General features: G+C 45.4%; 1 protein-coding gene across 1 annotated transcript; it reads right to left on the reverse strand.

The window, feature by feature from the left end:
• Positions 1-507: 507 nt before the first annotated feature.
• On the reverse strand, positions 508-2,332 carry LOC130470073 (uncharacterized). Its single transcript, XM_056839648.1, has 3 exons — positions 1,322-2,332; positions 799-1,245; positions 508-561 (listed from the first exon to the last, which is right to left on the reverse strand). Exons 1-3 carry the CDS (start codon positions 2,330-2,332, stop codon positions 508-510), a joined length of 1,512 nt encoding a protein of 503 aa, XP_056695626.1.
• Between the last annotated feature and the right edge of the window lie 10,586 nt (positions 2,333-12,918).

Consider the following 12,918-nt stretch of genomic DNA (forward strand, 5'->3'; position numbering starts at 1 on the left):
TGACTTGTTTGGGGATTTGCCCCCGTCGTCAATTTGGAGCGGCATGTTTGTTGCCGCGGCATATAGGAGTGAACCTATTTGCCTTAGAAAAATATTCGTTTTTAAGAAAATGATAAGTTGTATGGGGGTTTGCCCCCGTCGTCAATTGGGCGCGGCATGTTTGAAGCCGCGGCATATGACTTGTTTGGGGATTTTCCCCCGTCGTCAATTTGGAGCGGCATGTTTGTTGCCGCGGCATATAGGAATGAACCTATTTGCCTTGGAGAAATAGACGTTCGTGTTTTCGGGAACGATTTTTACAATTTAATAGGTGATCAGCCTATGTTTATGCTAATCTGGGCCACTCCTTAGGCTTCAATCAAATAGGCTTGTAAATGTTGTGCTAATCTGGGGCCACTTCTTAGGCCTTTATTCGATTAGGCTTTTTGCATGTATATGTTAGGTAAGTTAGTAAGAGTAATAAATAGGACGAAACAAGAGTAGTATTATTTACTTTGTAAGGCGAATTTAGCCGGTTACAAGGGAGACTACTACTCCATTAGGACCATTAGCGGCCGTTGTCTAGACCACAGATTCTTTCATAAAAGACAGTCAGAATACATCCTAGAAAAAATATTTTTTGAGATTGTCTGCATTCCAGGTGCGTAGAATTGGTCGGCCTTGCATGTCCTGAATGCGATAGGTTCCATCTCTGATCTCGTCATAGATCTCATAGGGTCCTTCCCAAGTGGGCGTCAGTTTACCCTGTTCGTTGGCTCGTCCCACAGATTCCATCTTTCGGAGAACAAAGTCTCCTACCTTGAGCACCCTTTTGGAGACTTTCTTGTTGTACTCCCTCGCCATCCTTATCTTGTACAATTGTTGCCTCAATGCTGCATTTCCTCTTACTTTAGGTAAAAAGTCAAGGGCCAACTTCATCATTTCCCAGTTGGCATTCTCTTCATATAACATGACCCTTAGTGTAGGTTCACACATTTCTATGGGCAACACGGCCTCAGCTCCATAGGCTAGCAGGAATGGGGTTTCGCCGGTTGAGTTCTTAGTCGTGGTGCGGATGGACCATAAGACGTTTGGCAGCTCATCGGCCCATAGACCCTTGGCTTCATCTAGTTTCTTCTTGATCCCCTCGGAGATAATCTTGTTAAATGCTTCGACTTGGCCGTTGGCTTGAGGTCGTCCCACAGAGGCAAAGCAGCTGTGTATGCCGTTGTCTGCTAACCACTCCTTCAGCTTAGGCGTCTCAAACTGAGGCCCATTATCAAAGATGATAGCTTGTGGTATTCCAAAGCGAGTCATGATTTTTCCAGATAAACGCCCTCACATAACTTGTCTTTATGTTTTTGAGAGCCTCTGCTTCAACCCACTTGGTGAAGTAATCAACAGCCACTATCACATAGCGCCGGCCTCCAGGGGCCGCTGTATATGGCCCTAACAGGTCCATTCCCCACTTGGCAAACGGAATGGGACTCATGATAGGAGTGAGAGGGTGGGCCGGCTTGTGGATGAGATGAGCAAACCGTTGGCACTTGTCACATTTTTGCACCATAGCTAGGGCGTCTTCTCTCAAAGTGGGCCAGTAATAACCAGTTTGCAAGGCTTTCTCTGCCAAGGCTCGTCCTCCAATGTGGGAGCTACATAATCCCTGGTGCAAATCATCTAGAATTTCTTTCCCTTTCTCAGGAGTGACACACCGCAGGAGGGGTCTAGAAAATGACTTCTTGTAAAAAACTCCATTCCACCATTCAAACCAAGAACTCTTCTTTTGTATTTTGGCGGCCAGACTTGAGTCGTCCGGAAGCAAACCGTCCACTTTGTAAGCAATGATAGGGTCCATCCAGGTTGACGACCGATCCAGAATAGCTACCATAGGAGCGCACAATTCCTGCTCAATACTTCGCTTATCTTTCAATTCCCAGAACACGTGATGCGGGGTATCACAGGAAGCCGAGGTACCTAGTTTTGACAGGGCATCGGCCTGATTGTTCTCCGTTCTGGGAATCTGCTTAGCTTCAAAGCTCTTTAGATGTTCTATTTCTTGATGCACAGCTTGCATATATTTGATCATGTTAGGGTCTCTTGCCTCATAGTCCCCATTCACTTGACTCACAATGAGCTGTGAGTCAGAGAAGGCAAGTATTTCTTGAGCTCCAGCAGCTTTGCACATTTTTATGCCGGCTAATAAAGCTTCGTATTCTGCCTCGTTGTTGGATGTTTGGAAATTGAATCTCATGGCATACTCATACTTGTTTCCTTCAGGAGATTGACATATTATGCTGGCTCCACACCCGTTCTGGGTTGACGAGTACATAGACTGTCCAGCGAGTCGCCACATTCTTTTCAAAAGTCGACCTCGTCATTTCTGCAATGAAATCAGCAAATGCTTGTCCCTTGATAGCTTTTCGAGGCTCATATGAGATATCAAATGCATTCAGCTAAATTGCCCATTTCAGCATTCGTCCAGCAGCGTCTAGCTTAGTAAGGGGTTGTTTCAAAGGTTGGTCTGTGTATACCACTAGTTTGTGTGCCAGAAAGTAAGGGCGCAGCTTCTTGCTAGCCATAAACAGCGCAAGTGCAAACTTCTCAATTGTAGAATATCTTACTTCAGCGTTTTGCAGGACATGGCTCACGAAATAGACGGGGAGTTGCACTCCCTCCCTTTCAGTTAGCAACACAGCACTCAAGGACCACTCAGAAATGGCCAAATACACATACAAAGTTTCCCCCTGAAGAGGACTGACAAGCCGAGGTAAGGTGTGGAGGTGTTCTTTTAATCGAACGAAGGCAGTTTCTGCCGCCTCAGTCCATTCAAATTTCCTCTTCTTCTTGATTGTGCCGAAGAAGTAATGACACTTGTCACCTGCCCTTGATAAGAACCGCCCCAGGGCCGCTAGACATCTTGTCAGGCGTTGGACTTCCTTGACTGATTTTGGCGACGTCATATCTATTACTGCTTGTACTTTATCAGGATTGGCCTCGATTCCTCTTTCATCAATAAGGAATACCAAGAACTTTCCAGCCGTTACCCCAAAAACACACTTCTTTGGATTCAACCTCATCTGATATTTTCGGAGCGTCTCAAAAGTTTCTCTTAAGTCAGCCAAGTGTTCTTCACGTTACTTGCTTTTTACTATCATATCATCAATTTAAGCTTCGATGTTTCGTCCTAACTGACAAGAGAAGACAGTGTTGACTAGGCGTTGAAATGTGGCTGGCGCATTATTTAAACCGAACGGCATCACTTTGTAACAGTATAGGCCTTGCTCAGTAACAAATGACGTCTTTTCCTGATCATCTGGCCACAAAGGAATTTGGTGAAAGCCCGAGTATGCGTCCATGAAATACATCAAAGCATGGCCAGCCGTTGAATCTACCAACCGGTCTATCTTGGGTAGAGGGAAGCTGTCTTTTGGGCAAGCCTTGTTTAAATCTGTATAGTCCACACACATTCTCCAGGATTTTTTGGGCTTCGGCACCAATACTACATTTGCTACCCAATCTGGATATTGACTTGGCCGAATGAACCCAGCCTCCAACAACTTCTGCACTTCTTCAGCTGCGGCTTTGTTTCTTGCTTCCCCATGATTTCTCTTCTTCTGACGAACAGGTTTTAAGGACTCGTCTACATTGAGCTTGTGGACAGCTATGCTTGGATCAATTCCTGACATCTCCTCCACAGCAAAAGAAAAAATGTCCTGGAATTCCCTCAGGAGAGTGACTAAATGTGCCCCAAGCTGGTCGTCAGGAGAGACCCCTACTGGCACCGTCCTATCTGGACGTGCTTCATCAAGGATGATTTCATAATGTCCACCAACTGGCTCAGGCCGCCTAGTTTCCATGTGAGCCGTGGCAATGGTAAAGGTCTCTTTCTTGACTTTCTCCTCCATCTCATCTAGTTTTCTTTTTGAGCTTGCTCTGGCTTCGTCAGTTTTCCCCCAAGCCTCGGGACTTAGCGTAGTGAGGTAACAATCTCTTGCTAGCTGTTGATCACCATGAATTGTGCCGACCTGACCTTCATCACAGACATACTTCATGAGCATAAGATGAGTGACGACCACTGCCTTGGCCTGATTCAAAGTTGGACGACCCAGTATGATATTGTAAGCAGTGAGGTCCTTTACAATTAGAAAGCGGACGTTCAAGTTCTTACTTTGATGCCGGCCTCCAACTCGTAGGGGCAGAGTGATTATCCCCTGGGGATGAATTATGCCGCCTCCGAATCCAATGATCGGATAATGTATCTTTTCAATTATCTTTGGATCATGCTCAAGACGACTTAGACAAGCTGTGCTGATAATGTCTGACGAACTCCCCGTATCTACTAAAATACGCCTTACTGTGAGGTTTTCTACCTTCAATTCAATGACCAAGGGGTCGTCATGTGGAGTGGCGATCTTGCCCCTGTCAGATTCACAAATCTCCACTTTAGGGAAATGGTGAATTAGAGATTTTCCAGACAACATGACCTGTCCTAACCGGCTTGCATAGTCTTTTTGACCTCTCATTGTTGGGCCCCCAGCGGCTAGACCTCCTGAGATGACGGCTACAGTTTTTGGGTCAGTGTCGTTATCATCACGTCGGTATGACGGTGACTTGCTTTTCTTGTAGAATGTTTTACCACTTCCCCCTGTGCTTGTGCTGAGATAGGATTTCAGGAACCCTTTAGCGGCTAATCCATCGAGAGCCCTTCGTAGGGACTTGCAATCTTTTGTTTCATGTCCCACATCGCAATGGAACTTACAGTAAAGCGAGTTGTCCTGGGTTTCCACCGGCGACTTCATGGGGAACGGTCGATCTATCTCATACCTATCACTGACATCTAGCAGTATTGTATACAGGTCAGTGTTGTATTCAAACCTTTCTTTGTCATAGGGTCGTCCTCTCTTCTGTCCTTGGGAGCGATCTGTCTGATATCCTTTCTTTTCAATGGCCCATGTCCCATTCGGACGGCTGGTCTTTTTGTCTGACTTATCCTTGCGCTGAGGATGATCTGTGGCCTCCGTTTCCTTAGACTCTTTGGGGACGGAGCAGATTTCAGTGGCATGAATAAAGGACTCGGCCTCATCCAGAGCGTCGGCCATAGTTCTCACACTTTTCTTCACCAAATCGAACTTAAAGGACCCCTTCTTAAGTCCCCTAAAGAAATTATCAAACGCCACCCCGTCAGGCAGGTCTGGAATCTGTCCTGATTCCAAATTGAAACGTCGAACATAGCTTCGCAAAGATTCATCTTTTCCTTGCTGTATTCGACCCAAATGCATGCTCGTCTTTTTCTCTTCTTTATAAGCCATAAATCTTGCTGAAAATAACATCTCCAATTCGGCATATGTGTTGATCGTTCCCGCAGGAAACTTCTCGAACCATTTGGAGGCAACCCCTTTCAGAGTGAACGGGAAGTATTTGCACCAGGTTGCATCAGTAGTTCCCTGGACATACATATGATGCCGATAGGCCAAGAGGTGTACATCAGGATCAGACGTGCCATCATAGGCGTCAATAGCAGGTGGTTTTACTTTAGGCTCCTTGGGAGCATTCATGATATCAGCACAGAATGGGGTGGTGTAATCGAGGATGATGCCGGCTACCCCTTGTTGAATATGGCATATTGGATCATGCCTTCTATTCTGGGATGTTCTACGCCGCTCGCTTCCGCGCGGCTGACGCTAGGGGTGAATCTTGCATGACAGGAGTGGAACCTGTATCTGACAACTCAGTTTCTTGGGGCCTATCTAGCTGAATGATCGGTACTCTTCGGGACGGTCCAGGTTCAGGCCGAGAAGTTGGCAGGATCCGACGCGAAGCTATGGGCTGAAAGGAAGTTCTTGTTCTGTCAAAGCGTCTGTCATGATCGTCATTTCGTGCTTGGTCTTGCCGCCAGACATTAGACCGAGTGAGTCCATTAAAGAACGGAATCCCCGTCCCATGAGACTGAGAACGGATAATCTTGATCTCATCTTGGAGGGTGTCCATCTGTGCTTTGAATCCAGCCAGGATATCTTTGAGCTGCCCAGCAGACACCGGCAAGTCTGGGTTCTCTTCCATAACTGTGTCGGCATCAGTCCTCAAGTGGCCACCTGGAGGAAACAAAGGTTGACCCGTCTCATCTTCCACTTGGACCTGCTCGGGTTGTGACTCAGGAGGAGGTTCAGGACGACCGTCTTGCCCTACAGACTGGTGGCTTCTATCGTCCCTCCCTCGAGGAGGACGATCACCATTGATTGCGGTTTCGTCATTTTTGTTTCGACTGATGGGCGCGTCTCCGAAGTGCTGGACGTCTACCATGTTACCTTACCTCCCCACAGAGGGCGCCAAATGTTGTGGGAGTTTTTCCTTTGTATGATGACGAGGAGGTATCAGGTTTCACGTAGTGTCGAGTCCAGTCCACATCGGCGGCGTACCTACTAAACAAGAATATCCCCGAAGGAACATTCCCTCCGATGCTTAAGTAAGACGCGGGTTTTTAGGAAGATGTAATTAATGAACAGAAAGCATTAAAGGTAAGTAGTAGAATGTTTCTCTATCTAGAATTGTGTGTCCATTTCTTGGGAATTGGATGTATTTATAGTCTCCCCCCTTTTTGGGGGAAAACCCTAGAGTCATGTCACATGATTGGCTAGTTTACCAGATAATGACATGTGTCACTATCATAACATTCCTTATGGGCCATGGGCCTCAAAAAGGACTAGCACATTTAGTTTAATCTTACATCAGCATAGGCTGATTCTTAGGTGGCAGCCAAAATAGGCGGCTGACCGGTGATCAGGAGCCACGTGTCGCGTGACGTTGGTGCCACGTAGGTGGGGTATTTTTACCCACATCAAGTAGCATCCTGTTTATCCCACAAAAGTAATCAGAAAGTCTAAAAGTAAATGTAATGCTAAAGAATTTCCAATGTAAATTGGTACGAATCTCATATACTGGTCTAATTACGAATGCGCAAATCCCTATTAGGGACATTAATCTCCAGATTACTTTTGTACAAAAGTGGATGAAGGACCAATCACGGACTTGGGGACATTAATCACTTATGCAAAGAAAAAGTAATCGCATAAAAAAATGAGCCAAATTAACATGATTTACAAATCGCGTGTCCGCATATAGCCGCAAAATACTCCAATCGGAAATAGCCGCAAATATACTAACAAATTTCCATATAATACTTCGTATAATAAAAATGTTAGAGATAGAGAGAGAGAGAGAAAGAGAGAGAACCCACTCCACTTTTCTACCCCCCCCCTCCACCTGTACCGCCAGAGAAACCGCCAGAGACAGCCACCAGGAGTCAGCAAGGGAGACCGGAAGAAGGGCAGTTAGGCAACCAGCAGAAAAAAAACATACCTCTCCACCCTAACCTCCTACCCCCCAACACAACCAATTTCCATATCCTGTGATGTCCAGTCAATCTGCCTACCCACCCCCCCTCCCACCTTCAACCCAACCACAGACCTATTCCTATCCCTGTCAGAAGAAGAAGCGACACCGCTATGCTCCAAGTGGTGTGAGTCATTGATAATCAAGGTAGTAGGAAAATCGTTCTCGATTGATTACCTAAAAACCTCCCTTCAAAATATCTGGAAATGCTCAAACAACATCAAACTGATAGGACTTGGGAAAGGGTTCTATAATATCACCCTCAATTCCGCCGTGGAAAGGGATATTATATTGTCAGAAGGACCGTGGTTCATTAACCAGTTTATGGTTCTTGTCCAACAACGGACGCCGGGATTTAGGCCGTCGGAAGCGGTAATTTCAAAGATCCTAGTGTGGATATCGTTACCGAAACTCCCAATCGAACTGCATTCCATCACAATGCTGAAAAAATTGGGGATTCCTTAGGAACATTCCTCAAAACGGATACAAGGGCAATTGAACAAAACAGGGTAAGATTCGCAAAAATCCTAGTTCTGATAGTTCTTCTAAAGCCATTGAAGGATAACATTTGGGTGGGTACTTTCAAACAAAAACTAGAATTTTGTGAACTCCCACTATTTTGTACTGGGTGCATCACGATAGGACACTCGGCACAGGTGTGTCAAAAAGGTGCCCCAACAGGTGGAGCCGCTGGAGGTCTACCACAACATGGGAAAGGGAAAGAAAAAGAAAAAACAACCACAACAGGGGCCACAGACATGGAGGTCGACAGGGTCGCAGACATGAGTACTAAACCAGAGGAGCAACAATGGCAGGAGGTCAAACGGAGGAACACGGAAAAGTCAAAGAAACCCCAACATGCCATGGGCGGGAAAACGTACGGCCCAGAACTCATGGGCGGGAAAACGCACGGGCCACAAGCTAAGCCGATTTCAAATTTGAACCAAAATCAAGTCAACAGGGCAAGTCAAAGTAAGTTTTGGGCCAGCCCAATTAGAGAAAGATACCATCCCACTAACCATAACCACCAAAAACAACAAACAATACCCAACCCATCAGCCACCCCTCAAAACCAAACAATTACCCACCAAAACCAAATGCCAGTTGTAATAACCCCAATCAAATCCCAACCACCCAAATCAAAAACACACATCCAACCGTCCATTCAGAAGGACACCGTCATACCCCAACTGAAACCAATCCAAAACCCTACCAACTCTTCTCCTCTACCCGCACCCAACCAAACTGATACCACAGTTCACCAAAACCAGAAATTACCAGGCACACAAAAACCACCCTCGCAAACCACCAATGTCTTCCAGCAACTCAGACAGCTACCCTTCCAAATGGGACCTGGAATCGGATTCGGAGGAGGAGGAAAACTTCAGAATTCCAGCCGTCCTCAACCACATGCGAAGATTCTCAACCATAAACCCAAAATTCAAACTACCATTCCAATCTCCTCCGATCCAACCACCGCTACCGGTCATTGTGGAAACGAAAACAACCCATCCATTGATAACCTTCGACCAAACACTAATCCCGACATACCCCGAAACCAACTTCAACAACATGAACTTTGTTCTCCTGTCCACAGTTCAGGGATACTCGGTGTCGCCGAGACAAAACCGAGAATTCATCCTGTCGTCGGAACTAGTGAGCCCACCATACCTAAAAATGATGATGTCACCGAAGGAAGGGGGGCTCATGACACCGGCGAGGTTACCGGACATCCGCGATCTCCAAGCTATTTGCCCGGAAGCGGCGGTGTTTCTACGATTGTGGATTCTAAAGGAGAGAACATCAACAACACCACTCATTGTCCCGGAGGAACTACAATTCATGGTGGACCCGACCCCAATACTCCCTCAATTGCGGATAGACTATATATTGAGCTCAAAATCGATGAAAGCAGTATTCCCATATTCAAGCCCGGGAATATGGGTGGTGTCAACAATAGACCGCATTCCCTAAGTAAAAATTCAGATAGAAGCCACGAAGGACATGGTGACTCAGGAATGGGAGTCAACGATCACCATGACTCCAAGAGAGAGGGAGCTATTCTCAACAGAGATATGGGGGGTTTGTGGACCGACTCAGGGTCACAAACACTAAGGCCTTTTGCTCCAACACGGTACTTTTCCCCACACCCTTTCCAGTGATTATAATTGCTTGGAATGCAAGAGGCATAACACGTAATGGGTTCAAAGAGAACGTCAAGAACCTGGTCAATGAGCACACCCCCGATATCCTAATACTCACAGAAATATAAACCTCCAAAACCCATGCTACTAAGATTGCTGCAACACTGCCCTTCGACCGGTTCGAAATTGCTAAACCACATGGCTTCTCTGGTGGAATTCTGTTGATGTGGAAGTCGATCACGATTGACTTTCAGCCAATCGGGGTGGATTTACACGCAATACATGGCATTTATGCGAGTCCAAAGTTTAAAAGTCGTGTTGATACTTGGTGTGATTTGGAAAATTTATCTATTCATATGAATATGCCTTGGTTGGTTATTGGTGATTTTAATGATGTAACTGGTCAGGCTGAAAAATTGGGGGGAAGGGCTGTTAAAAACAAAAGGGTTGATAGGTACCTGGCATGTATGAATACCTGTGGCCTCCTTGATGTGGGATTTGTTGGTAATCGCTTCACCTGGACTAATAAAAGAAAGAAAAAAACCAATTTTCCAAAGGCTTGACAGAACTTGGATTAACCCGATATGGCTTGAAAAATTCCCTGACTCCTTAACACACCTTACCAGGGACTCCTCGGACCACTGCCCAATAAAATTTGCATGTTTTAAACAAAAACCCCTGATCAGAGTGGCAAAAACGTTTAAAATTGACTCTAATTGGTATTCCCACCCTGATTTCCCGGGGTTCATTGACTGGGAATGGATCAATTCGGGGCTGAATTTTGTGCAAAAGTTGACTGACCTTACTCCAAAAATTATTTCGTGGGCTGCTTTGAATGTTAAAAATATTTTCCATGAAAGGAAGCTGACCTTAGCTAGATTATATGGGGTTCAGAAAGCCCTTGAGTCGCGCCCTAGATGTCTTCACCTGCACGACCTAGAGGATCACCTTGCTGTCCAACTTCAGTCCCTCTATCAAGATGAGGAATCTTATTGGAAAATAAGAGCCAGGTCTAACTGGTTAACTGAAGGAGACAGGAACTCAAAATTCTTCCAAACATCAGTTCTAATAAGACGCAAGAGGAATAAAATTGAAAATCTCTTCTCTGATGTTGGGGAAGAAATTCCACCAGACCAAACCTCTAAACACATTGTCAATTATTTTAAGAGTTTGTTCTCCTTTGAGTCCGTTGTCATTCCCTCCCCAGTGACCTGTGACAACACCATTTGTGTAGCCTACCCCCCTTCTTTAGCTAAGGTTCACTCCAGCCTGTTTGCCATTGGGGCACTTAAAGCCCCGGGGGTAGATGGGTATTGTAGACACCTACTTTTGTCCCCATTCCCAAAAGGGAAGGTTCGATGATGAAAGCGTAAATCTCCACTTGACAACGCATCTCCTATAAAATGACGAATCTCAATTCCCCTTTTCATTTCACCCGAAACCTGCTATTTATAGAAACCTGCTATTTATGAAAACCTGCTAAAAATAGTAACTGCCGTAATGGGTAGTTGTTAAAAGTGGCAAGTCATAAAAGATAGAAACCTGTCAGAATTAGGTGTTGCACTCCAACATAAATCCTAAATGAGATAGAAATTATGAGAGAATCCTATTCCTAATATGATTCGAAAATAAGAGTCATGTATTAATTAAAATCCTAACGAGCCTAGAGTTCGTAACGGGCCCAGACGCATCCCGTCATAAAATTGATACGCACTAAAAGACTCGATTAAGCCTCATACACTCCGGATTCTAAGAGTCCGAATCTGACAAAGAAACGGCCCAAACATCAATTTCAACGCCCAGCCCTGGGCGCTGAAATTGCATGGATCCTATTTTCAACGCCCAGAGCTGGGCGCCTAAATCTTTGACGCCCAGCCTTGGGCGCTGAAAATACCTGGGACGTGTTTTTTCCTAATTCCTCGAGGATTAGAGTTCTACAATTCTATCTTTCCACGAACTCTTTTCTATAAATAGGGCCTTAAGTTCGACGTGAAAAAGACAACACACAATGATTATTCTGAGTATTGACTCTGAACCCCTAAGCCTAAGCCTCACGCTGCAAAACTGATCACGCGTTCTGTCGCAATCGATCCATAAATCGAACAGAACGTATCCCGTCCCATAAATTGAGATTCGTTAAATAAAAGGAGAAATAGCAAAGTCAAAGTGGTTAGTTTTCTGAGAACCGTGACGCACCTCTCAAGGGTGCGTCGTAATGTGTCCCTTTTCCATGGTTTAATTGCTTTCCTCGCCCTTTTATGAACTGTTAAACTAACTAAATCTGATTGTTCGATCACGCCTAATAAGTATGATATTTTTGGGAAATTGGATTATCATGCTAGGTCCCTTAAAACAATCTAAATCAGATAATCGCGTTCGATCTAGTACTATATGTTGCATATTGTTAAAATCGACTCAGATTAGTTTAATAGTTAACACATGTCCCTTCAATTATTTATGCTGAGCTAGTAAGGATATCCTGCCTCTGGAGTTATCGAAGAGCGAGTACTCCTCTAGGTAGTTACAGTCCCCCGAACCCTCAATCTCTACCCTGCGGGTGTACGTTGAGCGATCCCCACCACCAGGGATCACAAGGGAACCTACGGCCATCGTGGTCAAACATAATTGCACTCCCTTTATGTCACGATAACCGGGTTTTGTCAGTTTTTCTCATTGTCGTTAAAAACTGAATGGCGACTCCTATATTACTAGTCAATTGGGTGTAAACTCACAGGAAATCCGATTACACTTGATTTGACAAAAAGAAGCGTCACACCCACGAGGGACGAGGTCACGCATTAGCCTCGTGCTTTTTCGACCCCCTCACAGTGGCGACTCCACTGGGGATAGTGAAGGAAATACTCGTGCTTGTAGGTAATCAAAATAGCCGAAGGGTGAAACGATCCTACCCCGCGTTTATTTCCCTATCAAGTTGGGACGACCTGAAAATCAGCATATTAATGTGAACGGACAGAACCACATAACGAATCTTGGCTCCCTTGGTGTTTCATCTCGGGAGTTGGGACTAAGGATACCCATCGCCAACCGGGGGGGTGCATACGCTTCGAATGTTGTCCACTCGGCACTTTCGCTAGTAGTACACCCGTCCCAAACCCAATCGCTCGCCCACTAGGTCCTCTCGCCTGCATGCCCCCTTGGCTTGCACTTGCGGGTTGGCCTTCTGGGACGAAATTCGTCTGTTGAAAGCACTACCCCGACCGGGGCATGTGGTGGATCTGCGATAGAAGCGGTACCAAGCCAGGCGCAAATAACTACCCATAGAAGCCTATCATAAACTACATGACATATTATTATTGCCTCATGATGGAATGTTAGTTATGTGTAGCGAAATATATGATTGTGTGTGACAAACTATCCTAGAAAAACCAACGACCTTAAAAATTGC

Source organism: Spinacia oleracea, chromosome 3, assembly GCF_020520425.1.
Source record: "Spinacia oleracea cultivar Varoflay chromosome 3, BTI_SOV_V1, whole genome shotgun sequence".
Lineage (NCBI taxonomy): Eukaryota > Viridiplantae > Streptophyta > Magnoliopsida > Caryophyllales > Amaranthaceae > Spinacia > Spinacia oleracea.

Bases quoted from the DNA above. Each gene is read 5' to 3' on its own strand.
- LOC130470073 (XM_056839648.1), bottom strand. From the start codon at position 2,332: ATGTGGCGACTCGCTGGACAGTCTATGTACTCGTCAACCCAGAACGGG. The intron at 1,246-1,321 runs GTGAGGGCGTTT...AATGGGCCTCAG, and splicing joins AAAACATAAAGACAAGTTAT to TTTGAGACGCCTAAGCTGAA. The intron at 562-798 runs GTAGGAGACTTT...TCTGTGGTCTAG, and splicing joins TCTCCAAAAGGGTGCTCAAG to ACAACGGCCGCTAATGGTCC.